The 19,158-nt window shown below is 32.5% G+C and overlaps 1 protein-coding gene and 1 long non-coding RNA gene across 9 annotated transcripts in view; one reads left to right on the top strand and one right to left on the bottom strand.

The window, feature by feature from the left end:
• Positions 1-19,158, top strand: part of LOC147843062 (uncharacterized) — an 812,539-nt gene that overhangs the window by 709,417 nt on the left and 83,964 nt on the right. The window lies entirely within an intron of this gene.
• The window catches only part of mctp2b (multiple C2 domains, transmembrane 2b), a 70,994-nt gene that overhangs the window by 49,954 nt on the left and 1,882 nt on the right, over positions 1-19,158 (bottom strand). For 2 of the 8 annotated variants that reach the window (XM_087260701.1, XM_087260704.1), the window contains exons 2-4: positions 6,662-6,759; positions 6,085-6,552; positions 199-261 (exon numbers count right to left, since the gene is read on the bottom strand). In XM_087260701.1, coding sequence (XP_087116827.1) covers positions 199-261; positions 6,085-6,480 — 459 coding nt within the window. In that variant the 5' untranslated portion in view covers positions 6,481-6,552; positions 6,662-6,759. Of the gene's footprint in view, positions 1-198; positions 262-2,546; positions 2,700-6,084; positions 6,553-6,661; positions 6,760-19,158 lie in introns of those variants that run through there. The other 6 variants (XM_087260703.1, XM_087260705.1, XM_087260702.1 and 3 more) reach the window with 3 other exon arrangements.

Below are 19,158 nucleotides of genomic sequence, written 5' to 3'. Positions count from 1 at the left end.
ACATTTTTACATTTCCAAAGTACTTCATTCTGTGTGATATAATGTTTATAATGTGGTTGATAAGGATGTTTCTCAATTTCAGTCCCCATGGTGACAAGTCCCCATAAGTCTGTGGGCATTCAGGTTTAAGTCACACATACCTGTATGCAGTACATACAAATTCACACACACAAAGACAAAGAATGTGTTAATACTTACACCGTTTTGCTCGTTGTCTTGTATGGAGCCTGAATCTGAATCATTTTTGTCGTAATTCGACTTCTGTTTACCAAACACAAATAAAACAAACAGAAGACAGAAATTATTATTTTTAGACATGATACAATTAAAAATAATAATAAGACAACATTTAAACCACAAATCTCTAACCACTGGTGTAAATATACAGGTAACGGCAAAATGATCAGCCCTTCGCAGAAATTTGTATTCTTTTTTCTTTTCTTTTCTTTTTTTTAAAGGGATGTTTACAAGAGTAAGGACATTTTCATAGTATTTCTTATAATATTTTTTCTCCTCTAGACAAAGTCTTATTTCTTTTAGTTTTGCTGTAATTGAAACAGTTTTTTGTATGGTCAATATTATTAGCCCCCTTAAGAAATTATTATTTGTGTCAATTGGCTACCAAACAAACCACCGTTGACCAACGGCCAATCATTTTACAGGAGAGCTACATTATGTAATAACGTTGTCTTCAACTGCATATGCGGTTTTTGTTTTGTTTTTTACAGTGGGTCCTTTGAGTTCAGGGTAATAAAAACGTAGGTAACACTTTAAAATAATGGTCCTGTTAGTTAATGTATTTACTAACATGACCAAAGTATGAATAGTCATGAAAAGCATTTATTATTCATAGCTTGTTAACATTTTGTTAAATGTTAACTTACTGTGCATTAACTAGAGTAATGAATACCATAATAAACTGTATTTATTAACATGAACAAACTATTAGATATAAGTGTAAGTCAGAATTATTAGCCCCCCTTTTGATTTTTTTCTTTTTTAAATATTTCTAAAATGGTGTTTAACAGAGCAAGGGAAATTTCACAGTATGTCTGATAATATTTAGTTTTTGTTTTTTCTTGAGAAAGTCTTATTTGTTTTATTTCGGCTAGAATAAAAGCAGTTTTTACCTTCTTTTTTTAAACCATTTTAAGGTCAAAATTCTTAGCCCCTTTAAGCTTTTTATTTTCGGTAGTCTACAGAAAAAAACATTGTTATACAATGACTTGCCTAATTACTCTAACCTGCCTAGTTAATGTTCAAGTCAGAATTATTAGCCCCCGTTTATTTTTTCCCCAATTTATGTGTAACGGAGAGAAGATTTAATCAACACATTTCTAAACATAATAGTTTCTAATAACTGATTTATTTGATCTTTGCCATGATGACAGTAAATAATATTTGACTAGATATTTTTCAAGGCACTTCTATACAGCTTAAAGTGACATTTAAAGGCTTAACTAGGTGAATTACTGTACATAAACCAACATTTACTAATGGACCTTTATTTTAAAGTGTTTCCAATATGTGTCTTAGTGGTTTTGAATTATACATCAAGCATTTCTAGAACAATACTGAAGATCATCAGCCATTAAAACTTTATTAAAAAAATTCCTTAGCTGCAGGGAAGGTGAAAGCTAAGCCACAAAGAACCTGAAGAATTGCATTCAAAAGTTTCCACTGCTAGCAAAGCAATCAAAGCTTTAATAATGACTAATTGCATTAATAAAGCATAATACTTGCTTTAAAGATTATTAATGATGCTGTTTTTGACTAAGTCACATCTCTAGTTTTCTTTACTTACTAACAAATGTATCAATGTTTGAATGCATAAATAATTAAATTGGTTACACTTTAAAATAAAAGATATATATGTGAATATTTTTACTAAGATGAACAAACAATTAATAACACATTACAGCGTTTATTCATCTTTGTTAAAGTTAGTTAACATTATATAAATTAATTAACGTTAGTTCATGTTAACAATTATTTAACTCGTGTTAACAAGCAGAACTTTGTTAATGATGTACGAGTAAATGTTGAACTAGAATTAATAAATGCTTTACAGGATTATTAATAATCCTATTTTCGACAGTCACATCTGTAACTTTCCTTACGAACTAATAAATGTATAAATAACTGAATGCATAAATATTTAAACCCATCACACTTTTTAATATATGGTATAATAATGCTTTTACTAACATGAACAAAGAATTAAAGCTATATAACAGCGTTTATTCATCTTTGTTAGTTTAAATAATACTAGTTCATGTTCACAATTATGTAACTCATGTTATTAAGCACAACGTTGGATGCTAATAATACATTAGTAAATGTTGAACTATGATATATGATATGATATGATAACTATAATAAAAGCTTTAAAAGATTATTTACACTTCGTTAACGTTAGTAAACACACTAACTAATGGAGTTTTATTCTAAAGTGCGACCAAAAAAATCCAAAAAGGTAATTTTTCCAATGTTGGTGAATTAAATAATTAAGGTCACACATATTTACAGAATAAAATAGGACTCACCTTAAAAAGAAAAAAGCCTCGCATATTATCCACAAACTAAGTCCAAATAAAGCAGAGAAAGAAAAAAAATAGGAAAATTTGACTAAGAAGGACGATCACCGACAGAAAATAGCGACCATTGTTACCTAACAGCACATCTTACTCTAGAAGACCATCAGAGATGTTGGTTTGCATGTTTATTTTCTGATGGCGTACAGAACCGTAAAGGCAGCATGTCACTTCCCTGCTGCTCATTTGCATTTTAAACAAATAGAGAAGCACCGGCCTCTAACAGTGTTACCACACACACGACTTGCTCATGTTCAGAGGAACTGTATTTCACAACGGAGTGATGTTTGCGCTGTTTTCTGGAGGTAAAAAATGAAACGGAAGAAGTTTGAACATGTATTATCTACAGGTATCTTACATGCAGAATCGGATTTAAAAAAATATCAATTAAGTTTGATTTCAGCCGGAATGGGTGAACTATTGTCAGCACATGTTAAATGTAAAAGAATGCCACTTACAACCCCAAATCAGAAAAAGCTGTGACAGTATGGAAAACGCAATTAAAAGAAGAAGCGATTTCCAAATCTACTTTGACTTGTATTTCATTGCAGACACTATGAACAACATATTTCATGTTTTGTCTGGTCAACTTTTGCATTTCATTTGCAAATATACATCCTTTTTCTGTCATTCAGACCTGCAACATAATATAAATAAAGTTGGGACAGGAGCGATTTAGGGCTAGTAATCAGGTAAAGTGGTTAAATAATGATGTGATGACATCAACAGGTGATTGTAATTATGATTTTTAATTATGACAAGTACCACAATATGTAGTTGCATCCACAAATGCCAGTTAAAATTGTACTGTGCCAAAGAGAACAGTGTTAACAGTTAACAGTGTCCGGAAGCACAGTTGACTTCTTTGGGCTCAGAGGCATCTGGGATGGACCATAACACGGTGGAAACGTACTGTGGTCAGATGAATCAGTATTTCACATATTCTTTGAGAGAAATGGACGCTGAGTGCTCCAGACCAAAAAAGAAAAGGATCATTCAGACTGTACAATCAGTCCAAACAGGTTCTGTCATGGTATGGGGTTGTGTCAGTGCCTTTGGCTAAGGAAACTTGCACTTCTGTTATGGCACCATTAATGCTGAAAATATTATAGAGATTTTGGGGCACAATATTTCTGCAAGACAAGGCAAAACCACAAACAGCACATATTACAATGTCCTGGCTGCAGAGGAAGAGGTGTTTATTTAAAAAAGATAAAATCATAAGGAACACATTAAATAATGTTTGTTGTATTGTTGTGCAATGGAATACAAGCCAAAGTCAATTTAGAAATCACTACTTTCTTTTTTCATCTGTGTTTTCCATACTGTCCCAACGTTTATTGATTTGAGGTTCTATATTTAAGTTTCCTTTGGGAGTCTCTTTGAATGGATTTAAATGGTAAAACTGGTAAAAAATGGTAAAAAAAAAATGGTTTTCAAAAAAAAAAAAAGGTTTGCAATACTACTACTAATGAGAAGGAAAATAATATACTTTTATTTAATATATAAAAGAAAACCATATTATATTAAAGGGATATTATGGCAGAATATTGTTATTATTATTATTATTATTATTATTATTAACCAATTATACAAGATTGAAAGCTACTAGAACAATCACTTTCCATTCTGACACAAAAAAATGTAAGTTTCCAGGGTGGAAATGAAATGAAAATAAAATAAAACTAAACAAATTATGCAAATGATCAGATTCCAAAAAAGATCAAAAACAAAAAGGAGGAAGTATAAAGTTCACCTAAAGCAAATGCAATTCCAGCACAATATAATAATAATAATAATAATAATAATAATAATAATAACTATTATTATTATTATTATTATTATTATTATTATTATTATTATTATTATTATTATTATTATTATTATTTTACAGTTTCTAATTGTTTATTTACTTTTGTTTTAAATTGAAACAATACAAACATAAGATTAAATTAACTGCTAGTTTTATAAATATATTTTTAAATAACTGCAGTTTTTGATAGTAAATTAATAAATAGTTAAACTCCTATTAAACCACTACAAAACTCTAGGTTCAATTGCATACCTCCAGAATCTTAATTAAAACAATATTGTTATAGAGATTTTTGGTCATCCCCACCAGCACTAATGAACATAGTGTACATTTCTAATAAAACAAACAAACAAACAAACTATACATTGTGAAAGCTACAAAAACTGACACATTCCATTCTGACTCAAAAAAATGTAAGTTTCCGGGTTTAAAACAAAATGAAAATGAAATAAAACGTAAGCGAATATGCAAATGATCACATTCCAAAAATTATTTTTTTTAATACGAGGAAGTATCAAGTTCACCAGAAGCATTAAATGCAAGATTGCTCTCACTAGGTGAAATTACGACACAGTATAATAATATTAATAATAATAATAATAATAATTATCATTATTATTATTATTATTATTATTATTATTAATAATAATAATTTATTTTTTATTAAATAATAATGATAATAATTATTATTATTTTTGTTCATGTTTTTAATTTAAACAATACACTTATTTAAGCTATATTAAACTTTTTTGTCTGTCTTAATTTAAACAAGTTTGTTCTCACTAGAAGAAATTATGGCAGAATATTACTATTAATATTATTATTATAATTATAATTATCATTATTTCACTTTGTTTTTAAAATAAGCTTAATTGTTAGTTTTATAAATAGATTTTAAATAACCACAGTTTCATTGTAAAAAAACAAAACAAACAAGAAAACGTGTTAAATGAGAATCTTAAATATTTTTATGGCTTCGAAAAATAAAGATGATTTAGTAGTCAAAAAGGTTTTATTTTGATTATGTTTTTAAATAGATTGGTTTTACACTTTTAAAAAAAACTTATTTTAAAAGGATATTAGAATTTGTGGACTTAGTCTAAATTTAAACAAGTTTGTTCTCACTAAAAGAAATTATGGCACATTATTGCTATTATATATATTTTTATATATATATATATATATATATATATATATATATATATATATATATATATATATATATATATATATATATATATATATATATATATAAAACAGTTTTTGATAGTACATTTGTAATAAAATAGTTAAACTCCAATTAAACCACTACAAAACTCCAAGTCTAACTACATACCTCCAGAATCTTAATTTAAAAATAGCACTAATAAACATAAATTTCTAATCAAAAAACAAAAACAAACACTTTTCATTCTGACTCCAAAATAAAATGTACGTTTTCGGGTTGAAAACAAAATGAAAATAAAATAAAACTAAAGGGAATATGCAAATGATCAGTTTACAAATAAATAACAAAAAAGAATGAGGAAGTATCAAGTTCACCTAAAGCATCAAAAGCAAACACATTCACACAAGAATGTTTCCCCTAAAAAAGGCAGAGTCACAGCCTAAAACTTCCTCCCCGCCTTGATCATTAACCCAACAGAAAGTTCAAGATCACAGACCCAATTTTTTTACCTCTGAGGTGACGCTTTCAGTTGAATAAATGGAGTCCCTCATGTGCCGCACATCCATGTCATCGGAGCACCTGGACCCATTGCGCTCTTTATACGGGACATCAGAATCCTGCAATGAGTCCACCAGAACAGGCATTGAACCAGTCAGTCCTCCTCTCTTTCGCAAGTTCACACTGAGAGGGGAGGTTGGGCTGCCGTTGCAGGACGTCCCAGAATGGCCATTCTGGTGGACGGGGCTGCTTAGACTGCGCGGCAGCTTACCGGAGTCTGAAAGATTTATCTGCTGGTTCTCTTGCTCTTCCAATATGCTGGGGTGTTTGTCACTGCCAACACGCTTGGATCGAATAAGTTTGAGTTTTCTTTTGATGGCAATAATTTTAGATTTTTTGTCTCCCATGTTGGAAGGGTGTAATGTTTTTTTTTTTCAGTTGTCAGGCCTCTCTGTCACTCTCTAGAGCTGGTGTGTCACCTGGAGATACAAAAAATAAATGAGAAATGACAACAAGCTATTTAAAAATATTGTTATTATGATAATAGTATATGCAATATTCATGTTGCAGAGAGGTGTAATAAATTACTTTTTTATGGATGCACCTAAATTAAAATTCAGGGCTGAAGTTGACAATCTGGGCTGAAAAGGTGCTGCTTTGCTATTGGCTAGAAGTTGAACCTAGACCTGAACATTGGTAGAGAAAAAGAGAGAAAATTAATAGCCAATAAGAGTGAGAATAACAGCCCACTTTCCTTTATTTATAGCAGGGGTCACTAATCTCGGTCCTGGAGGGCCGGTGTCTCTGCAGGGTTTAACTTGCCTTAGCACACCTGCCTGGGTGTTTCAAGTATACCTAGTAAGACCTTGATTAGCTTGTCAACATGTGTTTGATTAGGGTTTGAGCTAGCAGGACCTCAAGGAACAAGTCTGGTGACCCCTGATTTATAGTGTCAAAATCAGGCGTCCCAAACTACTGGCTTGCAGGCCATTTATAGGAATATACGGTAGACCACGGTCACATTAAACGTCCCGTGAAGCGCTTTGAAATGTGCATTTTCATTCAATGTTTGACGTAATCTCAACTGAAAAAATGAAAAGTGGGACATAGTAGCCCCTTCCCTTTTACAAAAACAGCCAATAGCGTTGTCTTTACTACAGCTCTGCCAGTGAGACTGGTTAAGATCAAGCGTATCAAATGAAAAGCAAATGAGAAGCATCTTAAAGGGGGCAGGACATGTCAGATACTAGAGAGTAGGGCTGGGGAATAAAATCTGTATCTGTATTTGACTGAAAACCATTGTCAATATTGATTATAAAAATAGTTTTGCATGTAGTTTTGGTATGAAGGAAGGCTAAAGTTTTATTAAAATGTGGCTGCTGAGCACACGTCTTGGAAGCAATGCTAATAAGCTTAGGGTTTCAGTTTGTCATTTCAGATGGAGAGGCGCACGACGTTCACATGGCGTTCAAGCGGCACACACGTGACGCGTGCAGATTTTCCAGGGACACTCAGTTGAAAAACATCGGAACTTTTCTGAATGACGCGAGGGCACGACAATTCATGCAAGTAAAACTGACCAATCTGCTTCACACTTGCTGTATATAAACATTTCAGTAATAATGGCAGACTAATTACCTCAGACAAAACAGCGCACCCAAACACTGCAGTGCTTTTTACTTTTCTCCATAAACTTACATCGGAGCTGCAATGATTAGTCTGTTGTCATCCTCTGAGAAAATTGTTGCCTAGTTACGAGAGGCGCCATTGAAAATGGTGAAGGAAAGCATGTGCTCGTGCTTGTCACTTCAGTTCAGAATTACAACACATGTGACAATGAGTGCCGTATAGCAGCAGTAAGGATATTATACATAAAAAAAAGGATGTAAAGATCTCACTAGAGTGGCTTTTTGGTTTCTTTTCTTGTGCATTCCAGCCACTAGCTCCACATCTGAAAGATTTTTTAGCAAAGGGGGCAATGTAGTCATTCAACTTGCAAATACAACTATGTATTTGAATAATGATGGCTGGTTCCTTTACTTGAAATTTCAGACTTGAGAGTTTGAGGTTTACTGTATCGTTATTATTGACACCATACAGATGTTGATCTACCTTTACCATTGCACACACTTTGTAACATTTTATTTATCAAGTTTAAGAGTCTCTCTAACACTTATGTTTATTTTATTATGAAGAGATCCGATATTTTGTTTAAATATTTTAGTTTTTGAATATTAAAACTATTTGCCTTAGTAATGTTGGAAAGTGGTTAAATAATAAATCCTAATATTCTTAAAAGTATTGTTAAAAAACATTCAATAATTATCGATAGACATGAGACATGACAGTGTGATCTTTTTTGTTTGCAACGTCGCCTAGACCTACTAGAAAGCATTTGATTGGTCAAGATTTGAGGGAAAACTGAAGTTTGAGGTGATATACTGTCCCAGTCTGCCCCCGCATATAAGTCATGATATGAAATGTTCAATTTAATACTTGCATACTAACTTTCACATCAAAAGGCATGTCCATAAAAGTTGAATTAAACCATTAAAATATGCGAAACAAGAAACAAAGTATACACATTGACACAGAATAATCAGTGTGAAAATATATCTTCACTTTTGAACTTATTAAATGAAAATTTAAAAAATTATATAAACATAACAACACCTACATGTTTTTTCTATTTTTCCAGGCCAGACATCACATACAAGAAAAGGCAACTGCGATTAAAACTGAAAAAAAACTCAGTACATTAATCATTTACAGTATAAATGGCCAAACACTGTGCCTTCATATTGATTTTTCTGTTCCCTTCTCCAGCAAAAATGGGAAAAATCAATAAGGAACAGGTTTGAGGCTATAAATCTACGCAGTGATTAACGATCCACAGAGTCACCTAAAAACAGATTTCAGTTCATGTCATTTATCATCAGTTTTAAATGGGAATAACACGTCGTTCAACCAAGAAACTCATCCATCTACCTTTGTGTTCCAGCATAATCTGACTTTGCAGCTACATGTTACCTGTTGTTCACACAACGGCGATAATACACAGGGACACTGCTGAGGCGAGCGTCACAATTATTATGGCTCATATTTTAGGCTCACTGATATGAACAATCCTTCTCCTTAAACCAATTAAATATTATTAAACTTCATAGCGTTCATATAATGTGGACTAAAAGATGCAAATGATGAGTGACAGATGTTTTTGAATATTATATATAAGCAATCAGCATTATGAATAGGACTGTACATTATGGCAATATATTATGTTGTATTTGGACAAAAAAAAAGTATATCATGCTTTATTGTTTGTTTTATAGTGTCACAAAATATCTGAGCTAATACGTTTTCATAATATATACGAGCAGAAACATTGCAGACAATTCTAGGGATTCAGACAGAAACATGATTTGCAGCATGGAAAATAAGTATTGAACACATCATGTTTTTTCCTGGGAACAATAATTCTAAAGGAGCTGCTGACATGGAAATAAACCAGAATTTGGTAAAAACCAAAACGATAAAAACATAAAAAAATAAAACAAAACAAAAACATCTGAAAAATGAGTTATGTTTCCTCGGCTGTGTTTTGGATCATTGTCTTCTGAAATGTCTACCCTGGTTTCATCCTCTTCATCTTGATAATGTAGAAGTTAGACTGAAGCAGCTAATATTGAAGTAAAATGGTGAAAAGGCAGAGGGTTGCTGAAGAACTACCGAGAGATTTCAGCAGCTGTCTGGGCTTTCACTGCTGTTTAAATATTTTTTCCCTGCGTCACTTCATTTTATTACGATAACTTAATTTGTAAAGTAATTAGTTTTGTTTTCTCTGCATTTATGGATTTCCTTCATTGCTATCAACATGGTGAAACTGAAATATGTTTTCTGAGAAAAATGGTCACGTGTTCAATACTTATTTTCCCTGCTGTACAGTATGTAGTGTTTACATTTTGCACTTTATTTAGCGATACATCATTTATTTTTTGTACGTTTATTAGGTTTTGAAAAGTATTTTATATTTTGATAATATATATATATATATTTTAAATCAAAACATTTACCATGAAATGTTAAACAAAATGAGAAATATGATCACATATGAACGAGTAAACTTTAAAATATATACTCTATAATATATATACAAAGTAAAAAAGAAAAAAGTTCTTTACATGTGATCAATATATAGAAATCATTGACTGAATTGACAGAAATGGCACCATAATATGATCTATATATCGATATCAGAATATGAGTTTACAGTACTTATATCATGATATGAGATTGTCATATTGTCCAGCCCTAATCATGATTCTTTCCACTGTAAAACCACTTAGCAGTGCTTGTAAAAACAGAAATAGTAATGCCATCGCTGAGCAATTCAAATCCTCAAACAAACACTATGACTAAAGACATAAAACGTTGACAATCATTTAAGCTGCACTTAAGAAAATGGGGCAGTGTGTGACGTGTGTGTCAGAAAAGTGACATCTAAGGTTATGAAGATAAGTTTTGTGAAAAGAGAGCATCATTATTATTATTATTATTATTATTATTACTACTATTATTAAAACGTTTATTTTTATGTATTTAATAATAAGTTTTAAAGAAAACAATCTTCTTTTTAAAAAATAAACTTCTTTATTAAATATAATGTGAGCCCTTTAAAATCTGGGGTCCCATAAAATTGACAACATTGGTGATTTAAAAAAATCTATTCCACATAAATATTGTTTTATTTGAAAAATAGTCAAATTTACCTTTATTAACAACAACAAAAAACTTTTGATCATCAAAATTGCCTAATCATTTTTAAAAACTATATATAAATTACATTTACATATTACAGTTTAAAATAAAATAAAAATTCAGAACATATTTCACAATAGTACTGTTTTTACAGTACTTTCAATCAAATAAACTCATTTTAGCATAAGAAACTAAGTTACATAAAATTTTTTTTTTTTAAACCTAATATCTAAATAATCCTTTTATAAGTTTAATTTTTCTATAAATTACCAGACACATACTTTATACACTAAAATATTACATTAAACTTTCTAATAATAATAATAATAATAATAATAATAATAATAATAATAATACCTTTGTCGTCAAATTAGCATAATTATTTGACATTAAAGAATGAAAGAATTAATATGAGCAATTCCGTACAAATGTCAAACTTTGCATGAAAAAAAAAAACGTTTTCTCCAAAATACAGGAACAGTTTCTGGGTTTTTTGGGTCAGCAAGTATTTTACAGGACTTTAGCAATACTCAAAAATGCATCTGTCAGTGTTTTCAAACTATAATATTTAATTTACCAAAGTGTCACAAGTGGGAATTTCATCTGTCACATTCATAACAGAGAGATGTCACATCCATAACAACACTTTTTCCTCATAAATGTGAAAATATTAAATTAAATGAAACCAATCATTTTTGTTGCATAGAGAGCCAACTCTTATCCTTTTGATTATCGTTGTTTTTTTTGGGGTTGTGCAGTTTAATTCACAGAATTTCCACAAAGTATTTTGTATTCTGAAAAACCCGCAGAAATTTTTGGTCACAGCCATAGCGCATGTTTATTTTAAAGTACAAAACATGTTTACAGATTGATATGTTTCTGGTCCTAGAACTCTGTGGTCAGTTGTTCTGGAAAATATAAACAAAAGTTTCAATGTAATGTTAACATAGACTTTCAATACGAATTTATGTTTTGAGTTTTTACTGCAAATGTCACATCCATAACGCTGGAATTGCTCATTTACATACTAAATTTAAATATATTAATAACAAACATACTTTTTAACAAATAATATTTCACATTTTTTACTGTATTTTAAATTAAATAAATTCAATTATGGTCAGCATAAAAGACTAAATTATATATAAATTATTATTTTAAAAAAAAAAAAGCAATATCTGCCTAATCCTCTTATGGGTTTAGATTCTGTGAATATGAACAGCAGATTAAGACTTTAAGCTACATGATATTATGCTCACCTGCTAAAACAAAATGAAAAATTCTGTCATGGTAGCACACTTTCTACGCACCTAATAAACTTAACCTGCATTAGAAAAGTAAAAGGACTGCAACAATCTGAGCCTTAATCAGTAACTGGATTATAGCCAACTATCCATTTTGAGGAAATAGCTGGGTAAATAACCTGGGTTAATACCACAGATATACTGTTATAGCAAAAGAAAAAAAAACACTTTCAGGTTTATAACAGTACACACAGGGGTTGGACAATGGCACTGAAACACCTGGTTTAGTCCACAATAATTCATAAGTATGGTGTAGGGCCTCCTTTAGTGGCCAGTACACCATCAATTTATCTTGGGACAGATACAAGTCCTCCTCAATGGCCAGAGGGATTTTGAGAATAGTGGCTAGGTCACTAAATGATCCATGTGGAGGAAAATGTTCTCTTATTCGCTCCTCCAAAAACCCCAAACTGGCTCAATAATATTTAATCTGGTTACTATGCAGGCAATGGGAGATCTTCCACTTCTCTTCCATGTTTATCAAACCACTCTGTCACCAGTCTTGCTGTGTGTATTGCTGAATTATCATCCTGTTACACTGCGCCACCTTCAGGATAAAATGTTTTAATCACTGGGTGCACATGGTCCTCCAGTATGGTTCGGTAGACCTTGGCAGTGATGCACCCATCTAGCACAAGTAATGGGCCTAGGAAATGCCATGATATTGCAGCCCAAACCATCACTAATCCACCCCCATGCTTCACTCTGAGCATGCATCAGTCTGGGTGGTACACTTCTTTGGGGCTTCTCCACACCGTAACTCTGCTAGATGTGGAAGATTCAGTGAAGGTGGACTCATTAGAGAACAATATATGTTTTACACTAACCAGAGCCCAAGATTTTTGTGCTGGTCTCATTGAAACCAGAAGGTTGACCAAAAATTAGCAATAGCAGCCCAGCCATGTGTACTGACTGACCCTGTGAAGCTCCAGTTTTGCATTCTGTTCTTGCTAGTGTAATGTGCAATTGATGAAGATTGGCCACCAAGCTGGTCAAATTTTGCGAGGAAACCTCCAACAGCGCTTCAGTTTCATTGTTCAACACCTGTATGTCTTGTATAATATTCTGCGGTGTATACAACAGACTTTCAATATTTTAGAAAATATTCAACATTGTAAAAGTCGGTTTACAAACAACTCGTAACCATTTACACTTGCATTTAGCAAAAAAAAAAAAAAAAATTATATATATATATATATATATATATATATATATATATATATATATATATATATATATATATATATATATATATATATATATATATATATGAAATGGTGGTCTTTAGTGATTCATTATTACATTGCAATTGAACTGTTATCAGACAAAAAAATACACACAGGCATAACAAAACAAATTCTTGTGGCTCCTTAAAATACACTGAGGACATGATGTAAAACGATTAGTCTGTGCAATATAATTACCTTTAATCCAGTCTGGTTAAACTGTGCATAAGAACATTGAGTTTGTTCCGGAAAATAGCTGGGTATCTATCGCCCCGTGTTGTAAATGTGTATTTTGAAGTATCGCGTGAGAAAGGAGTGAAGGAAATGATTTCATCATTTTTTTGATTGATTTGATCATAATTTTTATGAAAAAATAAAAAATCTTTAATTCGCAAAAATGTTTTTAGACAAAATGATTACAGCAAATAATGAGAGATGAAAATTGATGTCAATTAAACTCTCACATAGCAAACATTACAGCCACAATGTTCGTGACAAGATTCCAGCCTGACAAGATTCCATCCACAAGTAATTAGACTATTGGCACCAGACACAACACAGCACACACAATTAAATACCAGTGCCGTTCAAAAATGCAAGAGTGTACAGCACTCCCAATGAAATGATAGGGTTCATAATCTACTTAATACATATTAAACCTCTTTAACGTTAATAAAAGTACATGCTGAGAGACTGATATATTTGTTGGTTTGTCCAGCCTGATCTCATGAAGAATCGCATCTATTTTATGGTTTGTCAGTTTAGTGGCTAATTCGAGTTCAGTCAAACGAAAATGTACATGGCGTGGCACCCAACCTCACCCCTAAACCCAATCACCATTGGGGGATGAGCAAGCCGTATTAAATTGTACGAATGAGATTGTACGAAATCAAAAAGGTATGAATTGCGTAGGATTGTGTTGGTTTGTCACATGCTTAATTGTTGCTCTTCAGATTATGTTTGTTGCTAGTTATTTACTTTTCAAGTTCTGAGGTAAACTGTCTGCTTCCACGTCGAGTATGGCAATAAAAGTCTTGTAAAATAGCATTCAAATCTAACATTAGTAGCATTTAGCAACTGAAAACAGCACATAGACAGCATCTGAGGTGATCATTGTCATAGTACTTTATGATATTGTTTAGCCGCGATGGAAGCTGAGAGAAGCTGTTTCTAAAATATAAACTTTGGCCATCGCTGTCGCAGATGGTTAGCACAAATACTCCTTTTAAACATAGAAAGATACCTTTTATGGTTTGTCACAGCATCGCTTTTCATATAGTTGGGACATAGGTGAGACACAGCCAGAGACACAACAAAACTTATGTCGATGTCATGTTTGTTCCCATAACGTACATGTGTTAAGCCCCCTTTCCACTGCCAAATACATAACGACAAACCGGAAGTCACTAATTTACAAGGGAGAGTATTCCAGGAGCTGTGTGGCATTCCGATCATCTCCGTACGTGAAAACTTTAATCTGATTTGAGCTGCAGACCCGATAAAGAATTTAACTTGTATTTGACCGGCCGACCGGATGTAATGTATTCCAGTGTTGTCCCATCAAGTCCATGGGCACAAGATGAAAATTAGTATTTTTATTATATTTTTTGAATCTGAAAAAACATATTTCTATTCATAATCGAGAGTATAAAAGTTCTAAAAATTTCTAGTATTCATCATTCATTCATTCATTCATTCATTCATTTAACTATGGTGAACACACGGAGAATAAATGCTGTTTCTTTTGCACTTTTTGCGTAACAAAACCGAAAATACTGTGCAACCACCACAAGGGGGCATATTGCGTCGTATCCGAATGTTGTGTGCAGTGGAAAGGCTGCTTTAGCATGCATGCATAGCGACTGTTCTGTAGTATTTTGATTTTAGGAATGAATGCGTATAGAATAGTTACATACATTATGTCGACGTGCAGACTGGGTCAGTTGGGATTTCTGTGTGGAGTTTGCACACACATATACAGACAATTTAGCTCACCCAATTTAATTTTTGGACTGTGGGGGAAACCGTACACCTGGAGAAAACCCACGCAATCACAGGGTTTTCTCCAGGTGTACGGTTTCCCCCACAGTCCAAAAATTAAATTGGGTGAGCTAAATTATCTGTATATGTGTGTTTGAGTGTGTATGGGTGTTTCCCTGTAATGGGTTGTGGCTGGAAGAGCATCTGCTGCGTAAAACATGTGCTGGATAAGTTGGCAGTTCATTCCCCTGTGGCAACCCCTGATTAATTGAGGAACTAAGCCGAAAAGAAAATGAATGAATGAATGCTCATGCACTGGTTGCATTTATTTACATTTAAATTTAGCATTTTTTTAAAATAAGATAATGTTTTTTTATAAGATTACAAGAATAATGCGTTTGTTTCAAGAAGCAAATATTTTATGAATGGGATACCACCTCCAACTCATTTTGAACATGGAAAAGACGTATTTAAATGTAAGTAACTTGACATTTGCACTGCAGTATAAATATAAACAACGTTAATGCTAAATGTTTTCCTTAAAGTGATGTGCAAGCATGCAATTTTACAGTTTTTCTCAGTGGCTTTGGTGCATTTCTCACAACATTATTTACATTTGCACATCAGTTAATGCATTTCTCAAAACATTTATTCATTTGTGCACATCATAGTAGCAGTTTCTCATTCCTTCCAACTAACTGCAAATGCTTTTGGACATGCATCAATTGCTTTCATACAACGCTCTGCTGTCTTATAATATTATCATTTGCTTATGTCATGCCAGTCAAAATGAACTAAACTTGTGAATGCTGAATAGTCAATCCATATGAAACTAATAGTCCTCATTTCATTACTTGAGTCATTACATGGAAAATATGTTGAACTGGTTGTCAAAATCTGTCAAGCTAATTAAAAAAGAAAAAAAATTCTGAAAATGTCTTTTAAATTGAACAATTTCATGAATGATTTACAGACCTGTGTATGAAGGTGTGAAGGTTCAGTTCTAATATGTACTGCAGTATTATTTACAGTTGTGCACAGCTCTACCCAAAGGAAGGTTATCTTTGTTGCAAATAAGCATGTATTTATTCTTTTGCACAATCCAGTGAATAATTTAGAATAGCAAATACAGTAGAAATCTGAAACATACATATTCAGTGTCTTGTACTCAGATACCTCACTAAATGCAGTGATGAACTTTACTGTAGTTTTCAAATGGCTGTGCTAATAGTTTCTAGTGTTGTCTAGAGCATTTTCAGGAAGAGTCGCCAAAATCTGACTTTTTAACATTGGAAAACATGAACAGAGTAAACTGCCATAATGAAAACATGACGAAGCCATTTGACTATCTTGTTCATAAACAATGGTGTCAGTACTTCTCATCTTGATGACACTGACACTTTCATTGACATCAATACCTGCTTTTGCAGGTTATCAATAAGGTTTTGCAGTTTGTACTAATTGTTTTGAGAAATGCATTAACTGTTGTGCAAATGTAAATAGTGTTGTGAAAAATGCACTAAAGCAACTGAGAACAACTAAATAATTATCAGACTAAAAGTTGTGTGTCTGTGTGTGTGTTTTGTTCAAATCTATGAGCATCTTGACAGGTAGTAAAAATAGTAAAAGTAAAAAAAAAAAGAAAAGAAACGTTCAGCTTCCTCTTGGTCTTCTTTGTAGATTAACTGGATCATCATGTCATCCTGAGCATGAATAACCAGCTACTCTCAAACTATGCGGATTCTCAGACTTCCTCGTCGACCTAAAACATGCAGATCTGTCCTGTCACTCCATCTTTCCAGAAAAACTGAGAAATAACCTATACTGAGTAACCTTCACAATTAACAAAAGATATTGTACGTACAGACAGACAGAGAGAGAGAGAGAGAGAGAGAGAGAGAGAGAGAGAGAGAGAGAGAGAGAGAGAGAGAGAGAGAGAGAGATAGAGATAGAGATAGAGATAGAGATAGAGATAGAGATAGAGAGATAGAGAGATAGAGAGATAGAGAGATAGATAGATAGATAGATAGATAGATAGATAGATAGATAGATAGATAGATAGATAGATGTAGCTCAATGTAGAATCTGAACCTCTTCTCTTCTTTGCTGTTTGGCTTGACAGCTCTCAGTGTCATTAAACTAAAGTTCTTTAAAGTAATCCAAGGTAACTCTTATAAACAGCGAGCGTAATCTATTATCCTCTCTTGTGCTATCTATTCAATGTATTCAAAATGAAAACTTCAAATTGCAATACAATGTAATTAGTTATTAACCACACTCAAAAAAATGACTTTTTTTCTGTTTGTTCAAACTAATGGACTTATTTGAGTTGAATCAACACAATTGTTTAGGACAACTTCATTGTTTTATGTTCAATCTAGGACTGCAAGATATTGGAACTGTGCACAGATGTCTGCTTTTAAAGTAGTTAGAGCATTTAATTACTCGCGCTCGTGGACGAGCTGAGTAAAAATGTGTATTGATTCAGGAGTTCAATACCTAGTTCAACCACTAGATGTCTTACTTACATATTGCACCTCTAAGCAAATATAAAAGTATAGTTTTGCACAGAACAAACGTTTCACTTTAAGACCTCAAATGTATCACCACGAGCCACAGATATTCATTTTTTTTTTGCCTGTATATGTATTGACTCTCAAAGCACCGGTAGCTGATGACTTGCAATTAACCATTAAACTTCAGATGAAAATTTACCCTTTGAGATAAAGAATACAGATAAACAATCCACTGAACAAAAGGTCATCTACTTCATAAATGCCCTCAGGCATCGTAAATAAACAGCTAATATTAATCTGAGTGAACTGACCCTTTAGATTTCGCACACAAAGTATAAAAATCAGACAAACCAAAGAAACTGAATCTCTTGATGATAACACTGAAATCTAGCACATCAAACACACTGACATTAGCTAAATTAGGCTTGAGATACGATCGCTCAGTCAAACCGCGTGTAATCATTAACTTCCAAGTAAATAAAACTAGGCATAAAGTTTAGTCTGAGCTAACCGTGAAGGTGAAGCGGTCAGAATTGCATCCATGAGGCTTTTATAACGCTCTTAACAAACTTCCTGAATTTGCTTCAACGACCATTAGTATTCGCTTCATTCATTTGTTACGGACTATACACAGCTGTATAGTGAACTCAGAGCCACATTCTGCAGTCAGATGAAGGATTTATTGTATATTTATTATCTGTCTGTACAACTAAGTGTGTATAATTTTCTCCCCATATGTTTGCTATGTTTATATGCGGTCACAAATTTTAGACATTAAAAAAAGCACTAAAAAGCTAAATTTACTGAATTAGTATCTTTTTAAGCAGCTGTTATCATCTAAAAATGTATCTGCATGCATGTCTCCATCAGATTGGTTCCCATACATTTTGACCAATGAGTTTGCATGGTTCTTGCATGACTTACAATGGAAACAAGTAAAATGAAAGTACAAAAAACGATTACATGCTTTTGCAAATATGTCACAGAGTAACATTTTAAGATGGTATTTTCTCCTATTGAAAGAGAGAGCAAGATCGCAGTCTTTGATGGCAACCAGAAAATGTGCAGAATGGCAGTTATAAAAATGATAGAAGCAGATGCATTATAATTTATCATGTTGATCTGTCAAAGACAGCTTTAAGTTTATTGTGTGAGCAAGTATTTTACAGTACTTTAAAAATACCTCTGTCAATGTTTTCGAACAATTATATTGGATTTACCAAAGTCACACAAGTGGCAATTTCACATCACATCCATAACTGAGAGGCTTCACAACTATAACCAAGCTTTTTCCTCAGGAA

The sequence above is a fragment of the Danio rerio genome, chromosome 7 (assembly GCF_052040795.2).
Source record: "Danio rerio strain M-AB ecotype USA chromosome 7, GRCz13ab, whole genome shotgun sequence".
Classification (NCBI taxonomy): Eukaryota; Metazoa; Chordata; class Actinopteri; order Cypriniformes; family Danionidae; genus Danio; species Danio rerio.
Note: the sequence above shows the minus strand (reverse complement) of the source record. Positions and strands in the feature narration are given on the sequence as shown.